The sequence below is a fragment of the Rhinoraja longicauda genome, chromosome 28 (genome assembly GCF_053455715.1).
Source record: "Rhinoraja longicauda isolate Sanriku21f chromosome 28, sRhiLon1.1, whole genome shotgun sequence".
Taxonomy (NCBI): domain Eukaryota; kingdom Metazoa; phylum Chordata; class Chondrichthyes; order Rajiformes; family Arhynchobatidae; genus Rhinoraja; species Rhinoraja longicauda.
The window spans coordinates 32,723,269-32,741,894 of NC_135980.1; the positions used below are offsets into that span (position 1 = coordinate 32,723,269).

Here is an 18,626-nt window from a genome sequence, read left to right on the forward strand (position 1 = left end):
CCCAATCTCCCTCATATCTCCTTTATATCCCACTTTTCACAGGACTTCTTCTCCCATTCACTGCAAAGGTAGGGTTCTCCTCCTCTTTATTTTCAATACGATCAGCTGCCACATTCTACAGATGGCAATTCCAGTCACCTTCAACAAGATTCAACCAGATATCATCTCCCCCAGCCCCAGCATTCTGAAGGCATCATCCTTTGTGCAGCTCCCCAATTAGCAAAGCCACCTCCATCAACCACTCCCTTTCACACAGCACCTCCCATGCAACTATAGGGGCTATAATACTGTTCTTTTCCATATGCTGTTCCAGGGTCCCAAGCACGCCTTACAGATAAACCAGCAATTCAAATGCACTTCTTCCAGTTTAACACAATGCATTCAGTGCTCACAATGTGGTCAATCTGCAATAGAGAAATCAAATGCAGACCAGGAGACTGCTTTTCAAAGCACCTCTCATCCATAAGTGCGCATTGTGCTTCCAGTCATCTGTCACATAGAAAATAGGTGCAGGAGTCGGCCATTCGAGCCAGCACCGCCATTCGAGGTGGTGCCAGCGGAACCGCCTCCGGATCAATGCGGGGAAAACCAGGGAGATGGTGGTGAATTTCCACAGGCGCAGCCACGTCCCCCCGACACCGGTGAACATCCAGGGGTGGGAGTCGTTTTCCAGTAGCGGTTCCAGTACCGGTGAACATCCAGGGAATGGACATCGGGAGAATGGACTCTTATAAGTATCTGGGTGTTTACCTTAACAGTAAACTTGACTGGACCGAAAATATCAATGCACTGTACAAAAAGGGCTAGAGCAGACTTTACCTGCTGAGGAGACTCAGGTCCTTTGGAGTGCAGGGGCCACTCCTAAGGACCTTCTACAACACTGTGGTGGCATCAGCCATTTTCTATGGAGTGGTCTGCTGGAGCAGCAGCATCGCAGCAGCGATGGGGAATAGACTTGACAAGCTGATCAGGAAGGCCAGCTCTGTCCTGGGTTGCCCCCTCGACTCAGTGCAGGTGGTGGGACAGAGGAGGACGATGGCAAAGTTAACATCGCTACTGGAAAACGACTCCCACCCCATGCAGGACACTGTCACTGCACTGAGTAGCGCCTTCAGTGACAGACTCCTTCACCCCAAGTGTGTGAAGGAGAGATATCGGAGGTCCTTCCAACCCGCTGCTGTGAGACTGCACAACCAGCGGTACTCCCAGCAGACCAGTCAACAGTTTTAAAAAAACACAGTAAATGAAGACAATCATCCTTATCTTTATTTTTATTTATAATGAATGTCTCTTGCTATCCACTTTGCTGCTGTACCACTGCAAATTTCCCCGGTGTGGGACAAATAAAGGAATATATTATTATTATTATCAATATGATCATGGCTGGTCATCCAGAATCAATACCCCATTCCTGCTTTCTCCCCAAATCCCTTGATTCCATTAGCCCTAAGAGCTATATCTAACTCTCTCGTGTAATGAACCGGATTTCATAAAGGATCTCAAGGTAAAGGAACCATTAGGAGGTAGTGACAATAATATAAGTTTTAATCTGCAATTTGAGTGGGAGAAGGTAAAATCAGAAGTGCCAGTATTGCAGTAGAACAAAGGGGACTATGTTGGCATGAGGGAGGAGCCAAAGTTGACTAGAAAGTGACCCGAGCAGGAATGACGTTGGAAAAGCAATGGCAGGTTTCTGGGAATAATCCAGAAGACGCAGGATCACTTCATTCCAAAGAGGAAGAATGATTCTAAGGGGAGTAAGAGGCGACCGTGGCTGACAAGAGAAGTCAAGGACAGTATAAAAATAAAAGAGAAGACGTATAACAGCAAAGATGCACGGGAAGCCAGAGGTTGGGAAATCTTTAAAGATCAACAGAAGGTAACTAAAAAGGCAATACGGGGAGAAAAGATGAAGTATGAAGGTAAGCTAGCCAAGAATATAAAGGAGGATAGTAAAAGCTTCTTTAGGTATGTGAAGAGGAAAAAATTAGTTGAGACAAATGTGAGTACCTGCTAGCCTGACATCGGTGGTGGGGAAGATACTGGAGTCGATAACCAAAGATGTAATAGAGGCGCATTTGGATAGCAGTAACAGGATCGGTACAAGTCTGAATGGATTTACGAAGGGGAAATCATGCTTGACAAATCTTATGGAATTTTTTGAGGATATCTATATACTAAAACTCATGTGTTTGTTTGTTCCTGAACTACAGCCAAAATGGTACACGATAGCGCAATACTTTTAGGTCCACCTTACTCACCGTTGTTCCTTTGGTGCTAATGAAAGTTTCATTGAAATCGGTGTTATATATTTAAAGTTATTCACATTTTAAAGTTTAAATATATCTCCTAGGGAAGGGGGAGGGAGGATAAGGGGAATGGAGGGGAGGTGGGGGAGAGGGGAAGGGGTGAGGGAGGGGAAGGGGTGAGGGAGGGGAAGGGGTGAGGGAGGGGAAGGGGTGAGGGAGGGGAAGGGGGGAGGGAGGGGAAGGGGGGAGGGAGGGGAAGGGGGGAGGGAGGGGAAGGGGGGAGGGAGGGGAAGGGGGGAGGGAGGGGAAGGGGGGGGAAGGGGGGAGGGAGGGGAAGGGGGGAGGGAGGGGAGGGGAAGGGGGGAGGGAGGGGAAGGGAAGGGGAGGGAGGGGAAGGGGAGAGGGAGGGAGGGGAAGGGGGGAACGGGGAAGGAGGGTGGGGGGAAGGGGAGTGGGGAAGGGGAGCGGGGGAGGGGGAGTGGGCTGCACCAATGCAGAAGAGGTTTGGGCCCAACGAGTCCACTTGGTCTAGTAACAAGAAAAATGGACAAGTGAGAGCTAGTGGATGTAGTGGACCTGAACTTTCAGAAAGCTTTGATAAGGTCCCACACAAGAGATTAGGGGACAAAATTAGAGCACATGGCATTGGGGGTAGGGTAATGACATGGATAGAAAATTGGCTGGAAGACAGTGACTAGTGGGGTGCCGCAATTATTTACAATAAACATTAATGATTTAGATGAAGGAATTAAAAGTAACATTAGCAAATTTGTAGATGGCACAACGCTGGGTGGCAGTGTGAACTGTGCAGAGGTTGCTATGAGGATGCAGAGTGATTTGGACAGGTTGGCTGAGCGGGCGGATGCAGTATAATGTGGATAAATGTGAGGTTATCCACTTTGGAGGCAAGAACGGGAAGGCAGATTATTATCTGAATGGTGTCAGGTTAGGAAGTGGTGAAGTACGAGAACTGGGTGTCCTTGCACTTCAGTCACTGAAAGTAAACATACAGGTACAACAGGTAGTGAAGAAAGCTAATGGCATGTTGGTCTTCATAACGAAGAGTTGAGTATGGGAGCAAAGAGTTCCTTCTGCAGTTGTACAGGGCCCTGGTGAGACCACACCTGGTATATTGCATGCAGTTTTGGTCTCCTAATTTGAGGAAGAACATTTTTGCTATTGAGGGAGTACAGCGTAGGTTCACAAGGTTAATTCCCAGGATTGCGGGACTGTCATATGATGAAAGAATGGAGCGGCTGGGCTTGTATTCAATGGAATTTAGAAGGATGAGAGGGAATCTTATAGTAGAAACATATAAAATTATTACGGGATTGGACACGCTAGATGCAAGAAACACGTTCCCGATGTTGGGGAAGTCAAGAACAAGGGGCCACAGTTCAAGAGGAAGGGGTAGGCCATTTAGAACTGTTGTGAATTTGAGTTGTGAATTTGTGGAATTCTCTGCCTCAGAAGGCAGTGGAGGTCAATTCACTGGAGGCATTCAAAAGAGTTAGATAGAGCTCTTAGGGCTAGATGAATCAAGGGGTCTGGGGAGAAGGCACGAACGAGGTCCTAATTGTGGATGATCAGCCATGATAACATTGAATGGCGGTGCTGCCTCGAAGGGCCGAATGGTCTACTCCCGCACCTACTGTCTAGGTATTTATGAATACATCCAGTGAATTAAACATAGAAACTAGGTGCAGGAGGAGGCCATTCGACCTTTCGAGCCAGCACCACCATTCATTGTGATCCAAATGTTCCCAATGTTGGGGGGAGTCCAGAACCAGGGGCCACAGTTTAAAAATAAGGGGTAGGCCATTTTGAACAGAAATGAGGAAAAACTTTTTCAGTCAGAGTTGTGAATCTGTGGAATTCTCTGCCTCAGAAGGCAGTGAAGGCCAATTCTCTGAATGAATTCAAGAGAGAGCTAGTTAGAGCTCTTAAGGATAGCGGAGTCAGGGGGTATGGGGAGAAGGCAGGAACGGGGTACTGATTGAGAATGATCAGCCATGATCACATTGAATGGTGGTGCTGGCTCAAAGGGCCGAATGGCCTACTCCTGCACCTATTGTCCCTATGTCACCCCTTGCAAGGGACTGAATTTCATCCCTCACCAACAGAGCAACCCCACGTCTCTGCCCACCTGCCTGTCCTTACTATAGGATGTATAACCCTGAATATTAAGTTCCCAGGCCCGATCCTCCTGCAGCCACCTCTCTGTAATCCCACAATGTCATATCTACCAATCTCTAACTGACCCTCAAGCTCATCTACTTTACTTCTTATACTTCGCGCATTCATATACAATATTTTTAATTCCTTACACATCTCACCTTTCACATTGATTCCTATTACACTTGGCCATACACTTCTATCCCTTTGTGAGCTTCCTTTCCCGTTAATTCTGGGGTCATTAATTATCCCTTTACTCTTCTTCCCTTTAACTCCATCATTGACTATCCCATTTGGCACCCCTCCCCCCCATTTAGTTTAAGACCACCCGTGTAGCAGTGGCAAACCTGCCTGCCAGAATGCTGGTCCCCCACCTGTTAAGGTGCAATCCGTCCCTTTTGTACAATTCTCCCTTACCCCAAAACAGATCCCAGTGGTATAAGAATCTAAATCCCTGCCCCTGCACCAGCTCCTCAGCCACACATTCAGGTCCTGTATCTCCCTGTTCCTGCTCTCACCAGCACGAGGAACTGGAAGCAAACTGGAGATAAACACCCTGGAGGTCCTGCTTTTCAGCATTTTTTCGAGCTCTAGAAAGTCACGCGGCAGAATATTCATCCCCTTCTTTCCGACGTTGTTTGTGCCGACATGCACTACCACTTCCATTGGCCTTCACTATTTTCTGTGGCAAGGTATTCCACAGATTCACGACTCTCTGGGTGAATTTTTTTTTCCTCATCTCCATCCTAAATGGCCTACCCCATATTCTTAAACAGTGATTTATTCACAAAATGCTGGAGTAACTCAGCAGGTCAGGCAGCCTGACCTGCTGAGTTACTCCAGCATTTTGTGAATAAATCGATTTGTACCAGCATCTGCAGTTATGCTGCCTGACCTGCTGAGTTACTCCAGCATTTTGTGAATAAATCGATTTGTACCAGCATCTGCAGTTATTTTCTTATACTTCTTAAACAGTGACCCTGTTTCTGGACTCCCCCAACATCAGGAACATTTTTCCTACATCTAGCCTGTCCAATCCCTTGAGAATGTTTCTAAGATCTCCTCTCATCATTCTAAATTCCAGTGAAGAGAAAATCCAGTTGATCCATTCTTTCATCATATGTCAGTCACTCAGGCATGTGAGTCAGGTTAAAAAAAAGGAAAAGAGCCAAGCGCTTGCGCGAGGTTTACCACGGGGGCAAAAAATTGGAAAATTTACACACAAAATTACCAGTTTCAAGCCTCTTTTAGTGCATTTCAAAGTAAAAACAGACATTAAAAAATAATGTGAATATGTCACTGTACACTAATAACATTTTGAAGTAAATTCACACATTAATCGATAATCAGCCCAAAAAGGGGGTAATTGGCTTTTCTGCTGTGTTTTATATTTTAACCCTGTCTTAATTTAGTTATATAATCTTGCACTTAAATTTAATATTTACTCATTACAGTTCCACCACTGATTTTCTGGCACTCTTGGTTCCAGAGCCTTGCTGGTTTATCCAACAGGCCAAGGAAGTTGGCTATGGGGATAGATTTGCTGGCTCCAGCTGGGCTGGAGTTCCACAGCCCTGGCCGCAGGTTGCAAATTCAACCCACCGATCGGCCGTGGAAGTCCTGATGAGGTCGAGATTGGCTGCCTTGCCTAGCCTAGGTGCCACATTTTCAGGGAGACTTCCAGAGCACGGGGGATTTCTCACGAAACCCCTAGCGACCTATAGCAGAAACCTAGTGTTCATTACAAGTCTATACATCGTTTTTTTCCCTTTCTTTTTCTCGATGCGATTTCTCCGTTTATTTGGCAAAGTGAAAAACGCTGAAACCGTGTAAAAAGCGCGGAAAATGGATTTAAAAAACGCAGAAATCCGCGGAAACTTCACATGCCTGGTCACTTTAATTCACCGCCCCATTCTGACCTCAGTTGAAATGCAGTAAACCGTCGATTTACTAGACCTCTTTATAATGGATTTTGGTTGTAGCTGACTGACCTAGCGATGGTTGACCACTCACCCCCGGTTCACTCCCCCACCGCTTAGTGCTGGCTGCCCCGCACCACCCACAAGCCTTTATAACGAGGATTTACTCTACAGTAGAAGTAAAAAAAAGCCCAATCAATGCTCCATGAATAACACCATCTTGCAATGTTAAAACACTGCAGCCCTCAAGAGTGAATAACAAGTTTAACAATTTCAGATAACCAGTTTTTCCTGTTTGTTTCAGAACTGATACAAGGTCATTTGCCTGTGCTGTTTATATTTTTCTCTGTTAAGATGCTGGCTGATCTGCTGGATATCTTCAACATTCTCTTCTATTTTCAACAACTGCTGTGTTCTATAACTTAGAATTGTTTTCTTACCCCTAACTGTCCTCATTAAACTTCCCCTATTTACATTTCTCCAGATTTCCCTCTCCAACTGCACGAATAGTTATCTCATCGGATAACCGTGTTCTCTGTCCTATCACAGGCCCTTCTTTGTAACCTCCACCCAACATCCCTCCTTATTCAACAGATTATTGTCTTTATCAGAACCGAAATGTTAATGCCCTCCTTCAATAAATGCTCTCGAACCTACTGAGTGCCCCCAGCATTTGTTTAATTTAGTCAATACATCAGTGCAAAATTTCTAAATTATAAAACCTCTCAACAGGATGGCAGAGTAAATCTAATTTCCCAGTTCAGGACACGATTTAGTAAATGAGGAACAGTATGTAGAATGATTAATGAGAACAGATTAACATTACATAACTGAAATGGCAACCTTTCACGTAAATGTCACATAGATGTCGGCTTGAAGTTGAGGCTAAGAAAAATGATTTACCCATTTTTAGAAAAATTCCAAAGCAGAAATGGTTGTTTAAAAAATACAAATTGTGCTGTTGACCTGAGGGACCTTTCTTTAAAGAAGACCAAGCATTGCAAAATATTTTATAATTTACACGAACCTCTATAGTGCAATTTGTTCCCACAAGTTTACAAAAAAATGCTCTAGATGACTGCATTTCACCCAAGGTAATCAATTGGAGAGTTTCTGCTCTTGCTTCTGCTACTGAGGGAGTGCAGCATAGGTTCACCAGGTTAGTTCCCGGTATATGATGAAAGAATGGGTCAACTAGGCTTATATTCACTACAATTTAGAAGGATGAAACAGGATCTTATAGAAACATATAAAATTCTTAAGGGATTAGACAGGCTAGATGCAGGAAAAATGTTCCTCATGTTGGGGGAGTCCAGAACCAGGAGTCGTTTTAAGAATAAGGGGTAGGCCATTTAGGACTGAGATGAGGAAAAACTTTTTCATCCAGCGAGTTGTAAATCTGTGGAATTCATTGCCACAGAAGGCGGTGGAGGCCAATTCACTGGATGTTTCCACCAGTGTTGTATCAATTCATAATCTGCAAGTAACAGAGGTAGCGGTGGAGGCAGGCATAATTATAATGTTTAAAATATATTTGGACAGCAGACAAAATAGGAAGGGTTTATAGGGATACGGGCCATATGAAGTTAGAGAAATCAATATTCCTATCACCGGGTTGTACACTGCCCAAGCGAAATACGAGGTGCTGTTCCTCCAATACACGTTGGGCCTCACTCTGACGGTGGAGAAGGCCCTAGACAGAAAGGTTAGTGTGGGAACGGGTGGGGGAGATAAAGTTCACCTCAGCCTACGCGATTTCCTGGTTGCTAAACACTCCCAAATGATAGCAGTGAAGAAAGGTACATTTTTCAGGGAGAAAAAAATGGCAATATAAATGTAATTCACTAATGGGCCAATCTCTCACCTGATCAGCTTCAGTGTCTACACACTTCTGCATGAACTTTTTTATGGACATACTTCCAGCTGGCTTTCGTTTTCCTGAACCAGGTGTGCATTGTGTTGTGGTCCTCACCAAACTAGGAGTATTCTGTCCACATCCTGTTGTAATGGCACTCTCTTCCTTGACTGTAGACTGGACTTGTGTGAGGTAATTCCATTGTCCTGGAACAGGAAGGTTTTCCATCTTAAACTTTCTCAGCACCTCTTCATGTACATACCAGCACTTCAGTCTGAATGCCATTCTTTTCTCATATACTCCGTTTTCCGTAATAAGTCGTTGCAATTTTGCCTTGGATGGGATGGACACATCCTCATCCACCGTGGGAGTCTCGGGTCTGGAGGCATCAGAGCCTGGAGGACTTGATGAATCAGAAGGAGGAAGTGCTGGCACATCTGCAGGTGGTTTATTTTTGTACCACTCCTGAAACTCCTTAATAATGGCTTTTCTTCCATTCACATTTCCATGAAGTAGTGGAAGCAGGCTCATTAATACTGAACAAAAGAACATATACACATTAATAATTTTATAGTAAACAAGGAAATATCTGTGATTTGATTTTACTCAGCCATCAAATGTGCATAACAAAATTAACTATATTCTTATGGTGACTTGCAAGGGAGATATCAGGGATTTGTTCCAAATGCATTAACATTTCAAATATTTTCTCAGCGAGCAGAAGTTTAGATCTCAAATGTAAAGCAAAAAACTGGAAAGTTTGGACAATGTCAACATAACTCAAAGTACTCTTACCGAAATCCAAGGTGCCAGACAGACACAACTTCAGCCAAGTGTACATAATAGCGAGGCTGACGTTTTAGTGCAGTAAAGAGACTGGTACATTCTGAGATGCTGTTTTGCAGACATCACTAGGCTACAGCTTCAACAGGACTTAGTTGCAAAAGACTATATTCTTTGAAGAGCAAGAGTTTCCTGTTACCCCAGTTGACTGAACTAAGCTTATCACTAAAAACAAATCAACCCATCATGCATCATGACAACTTTTGATACTTTGCTCTCAGAATTTTAGGGCAGAAATGATGCAAGTGTTTTTTTTTGTTGTAAGATGTGGTCATTAATGCCTCTCCATATTATATTTGGGCATGCTGAAGAATTCCTGGAATGATTTAAAAAATTTTTTTTTTACGAACAGTTGATGTAAACTGATAAAACTTTGGTAATTTGACAAACTGATTGCCAACAATCTAATTGTCATAGAAGCAGGCCATTAAAGTGGTATACATTTAAATTCATTCATGCTAAGGAATTTAACAATTGCTACACAATTTCAATTGAAAAGGTGACAGTGCTTTGCATTCAGAATTCTAGATTGATTGAGGGATCCTTACTTTGTTCTTTTTTTAATTTCCCATTGTACATTCCCTGCAGTTGTTCATCTTCAGCCTGGTTTTCAAACATGTGAATTGAAAACTGTTGAAGAGTCTTCATGGTGGAGTTGTGCACCACGCCACTGTCAATCTCCCAAACACATCCAAGCAGGGTGGGCTGCAGCACTTGAAATTTCTTTCCTTTCATCAATTCGTCCCATTCTTTTGCCTTCATTCGCTGACGGATTTTCTGTTTTTCGGGATTTTCACACTCCTGGACAAATCAAAAGTTAAACACAAAATAACCTGATCTTTCTTTAAAGGATTATGATTTAAGTAGTATTCATCAAAATATTAACATCTGCTTATAGTTGTTAATTTCCCCCAATCGGACGGTATGGCAAGCCAGTGAAGAACCTTGCACTGCATCTAATTTTCTTCAAGTACTTACTTTGGGAGTAGGGTAGGGGAAAGCAAAGGGTTTGGTTTGCATAGGCAATTCACGTGTATCTCACCCTGGCGATTATTTACACAATCATTGACCACACTTGGAACACAACACAAGCCAATCTCGCCATCAAGTTTCTATTATGTTCCTTTGATATGCAATCATTGCATTCAAGTTCCCTCTTTCACCATTGTGTACTAAATTTAAATTCTGCTTCAGCTTAGATCAATGTTGAGCACAAACTAGAAATTAAAACTATTTAATAACTTGCTGCATTACTTGCCCTTTATTCATGTAATCATAGAGATGTTATTAACAGCAGGCTTGGTAGCCTCTGCTGATGAAGCCATACCTCATCGGGCGCGCCTTCTCCTTCAGACAAATAGCCATGGGGAACAAAAAATCCATCATCATCATCTTCATCATCTCCCTCATCATCATCATCCTAAACAAAGGAAAAAATAAAAACTCGTTAAGCACAAAATGATTTGCATCGGATCACATTTATTCCAATGCCCTAGATCACAAAAAAATTCAATATACCAGCAAGAAAATGGAAAATTACATATCATAGCCACTCTGATGATGCTGCACTCTCAATCAAATGTTCCCAGTGAACAGGGAAACATGTTCCACTTCAGTTTTTAGCTGTTGCAATTATGTTTCTTTTTCTAGGAATACTCCCCTTTCGCAGCTTAGTTATCTTAACCAGCCAGATTTACAATTCCATTAAAAGCACGATCATCTGCCTCTTTTTAGAATATAATGAGGATAGAACAAGTGTAAAACATATCAAATTATATCAGCTATGAAATATTTATAACATAAATATTAACATAAACATAACATAAATATTAACATAATATTAAACATAATATAAACATAACATAAATCAGTTATGAAACATTTAGAATATAATGAGGATAGAACAAGTGTAAAACATATCAAATTACATCAGTTATGAAATGTTAATGTAAAACAAAAAATAAACGTTGGAAATACTCTGCAGTGCAGAAAACAGAGAGTAAGAAACAGAATTCAAGTTTCAGACTGCTTGCAGTTCGGAGGATAGGTCATCAACCCAAAAGACTGGGTATTTGCACCATTTTTGTTTAAACTTCAGATTTACAGCATCTCATATCATATCATATCATATATATACAGCCGGAAACAGGCCTTTTCGGCCCTCCAAGTCCGTGCCGCCCAGTGATCCCCGTACATTAACACTATCCTACACCCACTAGGGACAATTTTTTTTTTTTACATTTACCCAGCCAATTAACCTACATACCTGTACGTCTTTGGAGTGTGGGAGGAAACCGAAGATCTCGGAGTAAACCCACGCAGGTCACGGGGAGAACGTACAAACTCCTTACAGTGCAGCACCCGTAGTCAGGATCGAACCCGAGTCTCCGGCGCTGCATTCGCTGTAAAGCAGCAACTCTACCGCTGCGCTACCGTGCCGCCCATCTGCAGATTTTATTTAAAAAGATTTGCAAATTTCTCAAGTTGGACCTCTGCTTTTGTGCCAGTTTTATTCAAAGTATTGTAGAAAATTATACAGGTCTTTCCCCATGAATGACCACCCACTAAACTGAAGGGAGTCTTTGATTTGTTACTTAATGAAGATTTGGCTCACTACAATAAAGGAAAGGAAAACTGTCTTGTGTAAACAGGTCCGTGAAAGCCAAGAATAAAAATTAAGACTACTTCACCATTACTTTCTTCTGGCAACAATGGTAATCAGTTGATTGAGCTGCAAGTTTAATTTGGCGAAACCAGGATAGTTTGTTTTTGATTTACTGGATCCTTATTAAGAGATTGACTAGCTTCTGACTTTTCTTATCACCTAAAGCAACTGGTACAGATTCAAACTCTAGTCCAACATTCCATGGAAAAGCAACTCCCTTGGTGTGGCATGTTTCAATCTGTAGTTCATATCTATACCATAAGTAATTCTAACAAAGATCTGTACTAATCTGTGGTAATCAACCTATCAGTGCAATGTTTGCAATCTTAGTGGGCAGTGTTTTCCAATTCATATATATATATATGGAACAGTATAGCACTGAACAGGCCCTTCAGCCTACAATAACTGTGCCAAACATGATACCAAGAAAAACCCAATCTCCTCTGCCAACACATGATCCGTATCCCTCCAATGCCTGCATATCCGTGTGCCTAAGAGTCTGAAACACTACTATCGCATCTGCATTCACCGTCACCCCTGGCAACGCAGTCCAGGAACTTACCACTCCATGCAAACAATAATTTCCTTGCTTAAACATTCCCCCTCTCACCTTATAATAACGACCTGCAGACTGTAATTTCCACCCTTTGACCGTCTACTCTATTGATACCTCTCAATTTTATATACTTCCATCAGGTCTCCCCTCAACCTCTAACGTTCCAGAGAATACAATCTAAATTAGACACAAGGAAACTCCAAGTTACATATATTTTTCTGAACCGTTGCATGACCCAGAACAGTTCTCTTGCCCAGGAAGACAATTGGGTGCAATTTCTATGATCCACTGATATAGACAATAGGTGCAAGAGTAGGCCATTCGGCCCTTCGAGCCAGCACCGCCATTCAATGTGATCATGGCTGATCATTCTCAATCAGTACCCCGTTCCTGCTTTCTCCCCATACCCCCTGACTCCGCTATCCTTAAGAGCTCTATCTAGCTCTCTCTTGAATGTATTCAGAGAATTGAATTTCAGAGATATGAAATGGTAAAACACGTATAAAATTGTTCCATCAGGACATAATTATTCCAAATACAAAAAAGTAGAGTGTGAGTAAATATTAATGAATATATTATGCAAGATATCTTCAAATGACACTCAAAAGTCAGTACTAACTCCTTCACTGTGGGAGAGAGATTCTCCAGGTTCTTCTTCCTCCCACTCTTCATCACTGTCCACTTCATAATCCAGTAACTGTTGAAAGAACAAATTAAAATTCACTCTGGTTTAAAAAATAGTTTTAAATGCTTCAAACTTCAATTTTGATACCGGCAAATAATTATATTGCAATATCAACTCCCATGTTATATCAATAAAATACAAATGTTTTTCACTATTGATTTAAAGCAGAACCAAGTAACATTTGTTTCTTCATTAACAATTTTCCATTATTACATTACATTGTAATATTACATCAAGAAAGAATCTGTCAAAGTATTCTTTGAATTCCATATTAGCAAAACAACTCATTTTGTTTGCTTTCAGAAAGACTAATCATATTCACAGCACATCATAACACAATTCAGATTTGGGCTGTATTTCGGGAACAAACAAATATATATACAAACAAGATGAGCGTTTTAGTAATATATATATATACACTAGACCAAGTTGGGCCCAAACCTCTCCTGCATTGGTGCAGCACCCTCTCCTCCCCCACTCACCTCCCTCCATCTCCCCTCCCCCTCGCCAACCGCACTCCATCTCCCTCAACCTCCCTTCTCCCTCGGAGATAGATTTAAACTTTAAAATGTGAATAACGCTAAAAATATAACACCGATTTCAATTAAACTTCTTCCATTAGCACCAAAGGGATGACAGTGAGTAAGGTGGGCCTAAAATTGTCGCGTGATCGTATACCGTTTTGGCAGTAGTTCAGGAACAAACAAACAAACGAGAGTTTTAGTATATAGATAGATATAAGATTATACGAGGGATAGGGCAAATGCACATCCTTTTATCCAGAGTAGGGGAAATTGAGAACCAGACGACATAGGTTTCAGGTGAAGGGGGAAAGATTTAGCCATAATGAAAGGGACCTGAAGGGCAACTTAAAAAACCCCACAAAGGGTTATATGTAAGAGGAGAAAGTTGAGGCAGGTATAATTGCACCGTTTAAAAAACATTTGGACAGCTACATGGATAGGACAGGTTTGGAAAGATATGGGCCAAATGCAGGCAAGTGGGACGAGCGTAAATGGGGCACATTGGTCAGCATGGGCAAGGTGGTCCAATGGACCTGTTTCCACGCTTTATGACTGTTACTAATTGGAGTAAAAGTGTAGGGATTACTTCAAGGATCTGACCATGGCTACTGCAGGTCCCCTCCACCCCAATACACCACCTTTGTCCCACGAACCATGAAATTCCAGGACTTTTCCTGATAACTTCCAAAACCCTTTTCTTCAAAACACAATTGTCAAGAGAAAATTGTTTCGCATTTTATATTGATTGCTCACAAATTCCGCAAGAGCAATTTTATTCATCTCAAAATTTGTGTGCAGTGTGAATTTCCATAACCTGAAAAGCCCAGAAATGGTCCGTTTAGCTTCAAATGCCCAAATGTTTTATTTCAAGTATTTAATTAATTAATTAAAATTGTTGAAAGCATCAGCGACGCAGTGGTGCTGGTTTCTGATGGGCATGGTGACAGACGCACCACATATCTCTGTCCTCCATACAGCTGGCAAGCTCCTCCTTGTCTCTACATATGTGTCTTCCATCAACGTCTTCAGCATCGTCTTGTTTGGTGGTCCCGGGTTCCGTCTTCCATGGGTGGGTTCCCACAGCACAACCTTGTTTACTCGTATTTCTGAATGGAGGCGGCAATGACCAGTGAGCCTCATCCTTCTTGACCTGACCTCGTCAGAGGTGGAATCTCCCCATGGAGCTGGACGCTGGTGGTATGGTCCATCCAACTGACACTTTGAACTTTTCTGAGCATTCGGGTGTAGATACCATCGAGAGACTTGGACAGTGCTCGAGTGAGAGTTCATGCCTCACACCCATACAATAATATTGTCTCTACAGTTGCATGGAAGAATCTCAGTTTGAGACCCTTAGACATCCGAGACGTCCAGATTTTCCCAATGTTATTGAGTGCTTTCCATGCGAGCGCTTTCCGGACATTGATGCCATTCTCCGAGCTCTGCACCCTCGCTCCCAGGTGCTTGAAGTCCTCCACTTTCTTGAGAGATGCATCGCCACTGGTTTAAGAGGCTCGTGGTCACCACTGTTGAATGCCATGTACTCCGTCTTCTTGGCATTGAGGTGGAGGCCCACTTTCTCGCATTCCGTCTCGACCCTGCCGAGCAGCTCTTGTGCCTCCCCAATTTGGTCTGACAGCAGGACGATGTCATCAGCGAAGTCGAGGTCTGACAAGTTGAATGACTTGATTCTTCTCAAACGCCTTGGGGTGATTGTGAAGCCGAGGTCCTCGTGTTCCTTGAGCGCCTGCCTCATTGCACAATCAAGGACAATGACAAAGAGAAAGGGTGCCAGCGTGTCTCACTGTAAGACTCCCGCGAGGATTTCAAACACTTTGATCTCGTCATCTGGGGTGACAACCTTGGCTGTGGTGCCCCAGTGCATATCCTCAATGGCTCGCAGGAGCCGAGGAAGGAAACCATAAGCCTTCAAAATCCTCATCATTTTGCATCAATGAATCGAGTCAAACACCTTCTTGAAATCAATGAAGGTTAGGATGGCCGGCAGGTTGTTATTCTTCACCTTGTGGCGCATCGAAAAGCCCGAAATAAAGACAAGGAGCCAGTTATTTCGGGAGGGATTTAATCGTGGTGTTCTGCCAAGTCTGCCAGAGAGAGATCGCGCCTAAAATCCCGTCCTTTATCCCCGCAGCTAAGGGCTGCTCCCCTGGACTGGTCCATCCCCGTGCCGAGGGGTTCGGTAGTGGTATGGCCCGACCCTTGGGAGCCGCGGCTGCACCACACCACGGCTTATCACCCGCAGGCAAACGGCCTGGTGGAGAGGTTCCACCGGCAGCTGAAGGCAGCAATGAAGGCGCGACTCTCCGGCCCGGACTGGATGGACGCACTACCATGGGTCTTGCTGGGCATCCGGACTGCGCCTAAGGAGGACCTGGCCTCATCTTCAGCAGAGCTCGTGTACGGGTCGCCGCTCACGGTGTCCGGGGAGTTCGTGTCCTCGTCGCCGGGGCAGCAGGAACCGCCCTCATCCACCCTACAGCGCCTTCGCGAGCGAGTTGGCAAGCTCACACCCGTGCCGACGTCCCGCCATGGGACATTCCGCCCGCACGTGCCATCGGCTCTCCGGGACTGCGCCTACGTGTTCCTGCATCGTGACGCCCACCGGACGCCGCTCCAGAGGCCATATGAGGGCCCGTACCGAGTGCTACAGCACGGGCAGATAACCTTTGTCTTGGACATGGGGGGCCGGCTGGAGGCTGTGTCAATTGACCGCTTAAAGCCGATGCATTTGGACATTGACCAACCGGTCGGTGCGGGTTGCCCAGCCTCGGCCGCGAGGTCGCCCCCCTTTGCGGATCCCTCCACCTGTCCCTCTGTTGGCCGATTTTCGTAAGCGAACCATTCGGGTTGTGCGACCGCCAGTGCGTTTCGTGCCTCTGGTTCTGTGGCGGCTCCCAAGGGTCGGGCCATACCACTACCGAACCCCTCAGAAGGGGGATGGACCAGTCCAGGTGTGCGACCCTTAGCTACGGGGATAAAGGACGGGATTTTAGGGGTGATCTCTCTCTGGCAGACTCGACTGGTCTAGAGAACACCACGATTAAATCCCTCCCGAAATACATGGCTCCTCGTCTTTATTTCAGGCTTTTCGTCTCGCCACAACCTCCTCAATGACTCTTCGGAGGGCAAGGATCATGTGTGACCGTGTTACTCTTCTCTCTAACACCGTTCTGAACATAGCTTCAGGTCGATAGCAGCCCTAATCTGGTTGAGAATCAAGCAGCTGTAGACCTTGGCCAAGACACATGTCAGGCTGATGCCACGATAGTTGTCAGTCTTGTTCAATCTCCCCGATTTGGGGACGGGGATGATGTTGGATTGTGACCATTGTGTTGGCTTGTCATATTCGTCATTAGCGCAGTGTTGCAGAATTTGAGCATAATGTCGTCGAGCTAACAGTTTTTCAACAACTCTGGAGGGATGTTATCAGTGCCCGGACTTAACAGTGCCCGGTGCAGCTCGGCCGCGGGACTTTACATCGCTGGTGCGACTCGACTGCGGGACTTAACAGTGCCCGGTGCAGCTCGGCTGCGGGTCTTTTCATCGCTGGTGCGGCTCGACTGCGGGACTTAACATCGCCCGGTGCGGCTCGGCCACGGGACTTAACATCGCTGGTGCGGCTCGACCACGGGACTTTACATCGCCCGGTGCGGCTCGGCCACTGGACTTAGCTGCGCAAGGCTTGGTCGCGGGTCTTTCATCGCCCGGTTCGGCCGCGGGACGTTTCAGCACCCGGTGCGGGGACTGTGCGGGTCGGTCGGGGACGAGCTGTCTGTCCGTGGGCGTGGGGAAGAGAGTGGAAGTTTTGTTGCCTCCATCACAGTGAGGGGATGTTTGGAGTCACTGTGATGGACGTTTGTGTTGGGGTTATGTGTCTTGTGTTCTTTTTTTCTATGACTGCTATGTAGTTTTGTTCGGTACTTCGGTGCCGAACGACAAATAAAGCTCTGTTGTTATATTGGCAAGTATGATGTTGTGGGAATTACAGAGACATGGCTGCAAGAGGACCAGGGCTGGGAGCTGAATATTCAGGGATATACAACCCATCGAAAAGACAGATAGGTGGGCAGAGGGGGTGGGGTCGCTCTGTTGGTAAAGAATGATATTCAGTCCCTTGCAAGGGGTGACATAGAATCAGGAGATGTAGAATCAGTATGGACAGAACTGAGGAATTGTAAGGGTAAAAGGACCATAATGTCAAGTCAAGTCAATTCAATTTTATTTGTATAGCACATTTAAAAACAACCCACGTTGACCAAAGTGCTGTACATCTGATTGGGTACTAAGGAAAAAATGAAACATACAGTAGCACGCAAACATAACAGCACATACAAAACAGTTCACAGTGCCTCCTCAATGGTCCTCAAACGCTAGGGAGTAGAAATAGGTTTTGAGCTTGGACTTAAAGGAGTCGATGGAGGGGGCAGTTCTGATGGGGAGAGGGATGCTGTTCCACAGTCTAGGAGCTGCAACCGCAAAAGCGCGGTCACCCCTGAGCTTAAGCCTAGACCGCGGGATAGTGAGTAGCCCCAAGTCGGCCGACCTGAGGGACCTGGAGTTAGAGAGGTGGGTTAGAAGATTTTTGATGTAGGGGGGGTAATGTCCATTTAGGGCTTAATATGTGAATAGGAGGAGCTTGAAGTTGATTCTGTACCGTACATGGAGCCAGTGGAGAGAGGCCAGAATCGGCGTGATGTGGTCCCTTTTACGGGTACCCGTCAGGAGTCTCGCTGCGGCGTTTTGGACCAGTTGCAGGCGGGACAGGGATGATTGGCTGATCCCAGTGTATAGGGAGTTGCAGTAGTCTAGGCGGGAGGATTGGAGGAAAGGTTTGATTTTACCTATGGTACGAAGTTGGAAGAAGCTGGCTTTTACCACAGCGTTGACTTGCTTGTCAAACTTTAATGCAGAGTCAAATATCACGCCGAGGTTTTTGACATGCGGTTTGACTAGGCAGGATAGGCTTCCAAGACTGCCTGTTATCGATTTGATGGAGTCGGGGGGGGGGGGGGGGGGGGGGGGGGGGGGGGGGGGAATAATGGGGGTTATCTACAGGCCCCCAAACAGTAGCCTGGATACAGGGTGCAAGTTGAATCAGGAGTTAAAATTGGCATGTCGCAAAGGTAATGCTACA

At 44.8% G+C, this 18,626-nt stretch overlaps 1 protein-coding gene across 3 annotated transcripts in view; it reads right to left on the reverse strand.

Annotated features, from left to right (window-relative positions):
- Nucleotides 1–18,626, reverse strand: part of chaf1a (chromatin assembly factor 1, subunit A (p150)) — a 64,294-nt gene that overhangs the window by 10,827 nt on the left and 34,841 nt on the right. For all 3 annotated transcript variants that reach the window (XM_078423927.1, XM_078423926.1, XM_078423928.1), the window contains exons 10-13: nucleotides 12,882–12,959; nucleotides 10,369–10,461; nucleotides 9,590–9,842; nucleotides 8,208–8,734 (exon numbers count right to left, since the gene is read on the reverse strand). In XM_078423927.1, the coding sequence (XP_078280053.1) occupies nucleotides 8,208–8,734; nucleotides 9,590–9,842; nucleotides 10,369–10,461; nucleotides 12,882–12,959 (951 nt within the window). The remainder of the gene's footprint in view (nucleotides 1–8,207; nucleotides 8,735–9,589; nucleotides 9,843–10,368; nucleotides 10,462–12,881; nucleotides 12,960–18,626) is intronic.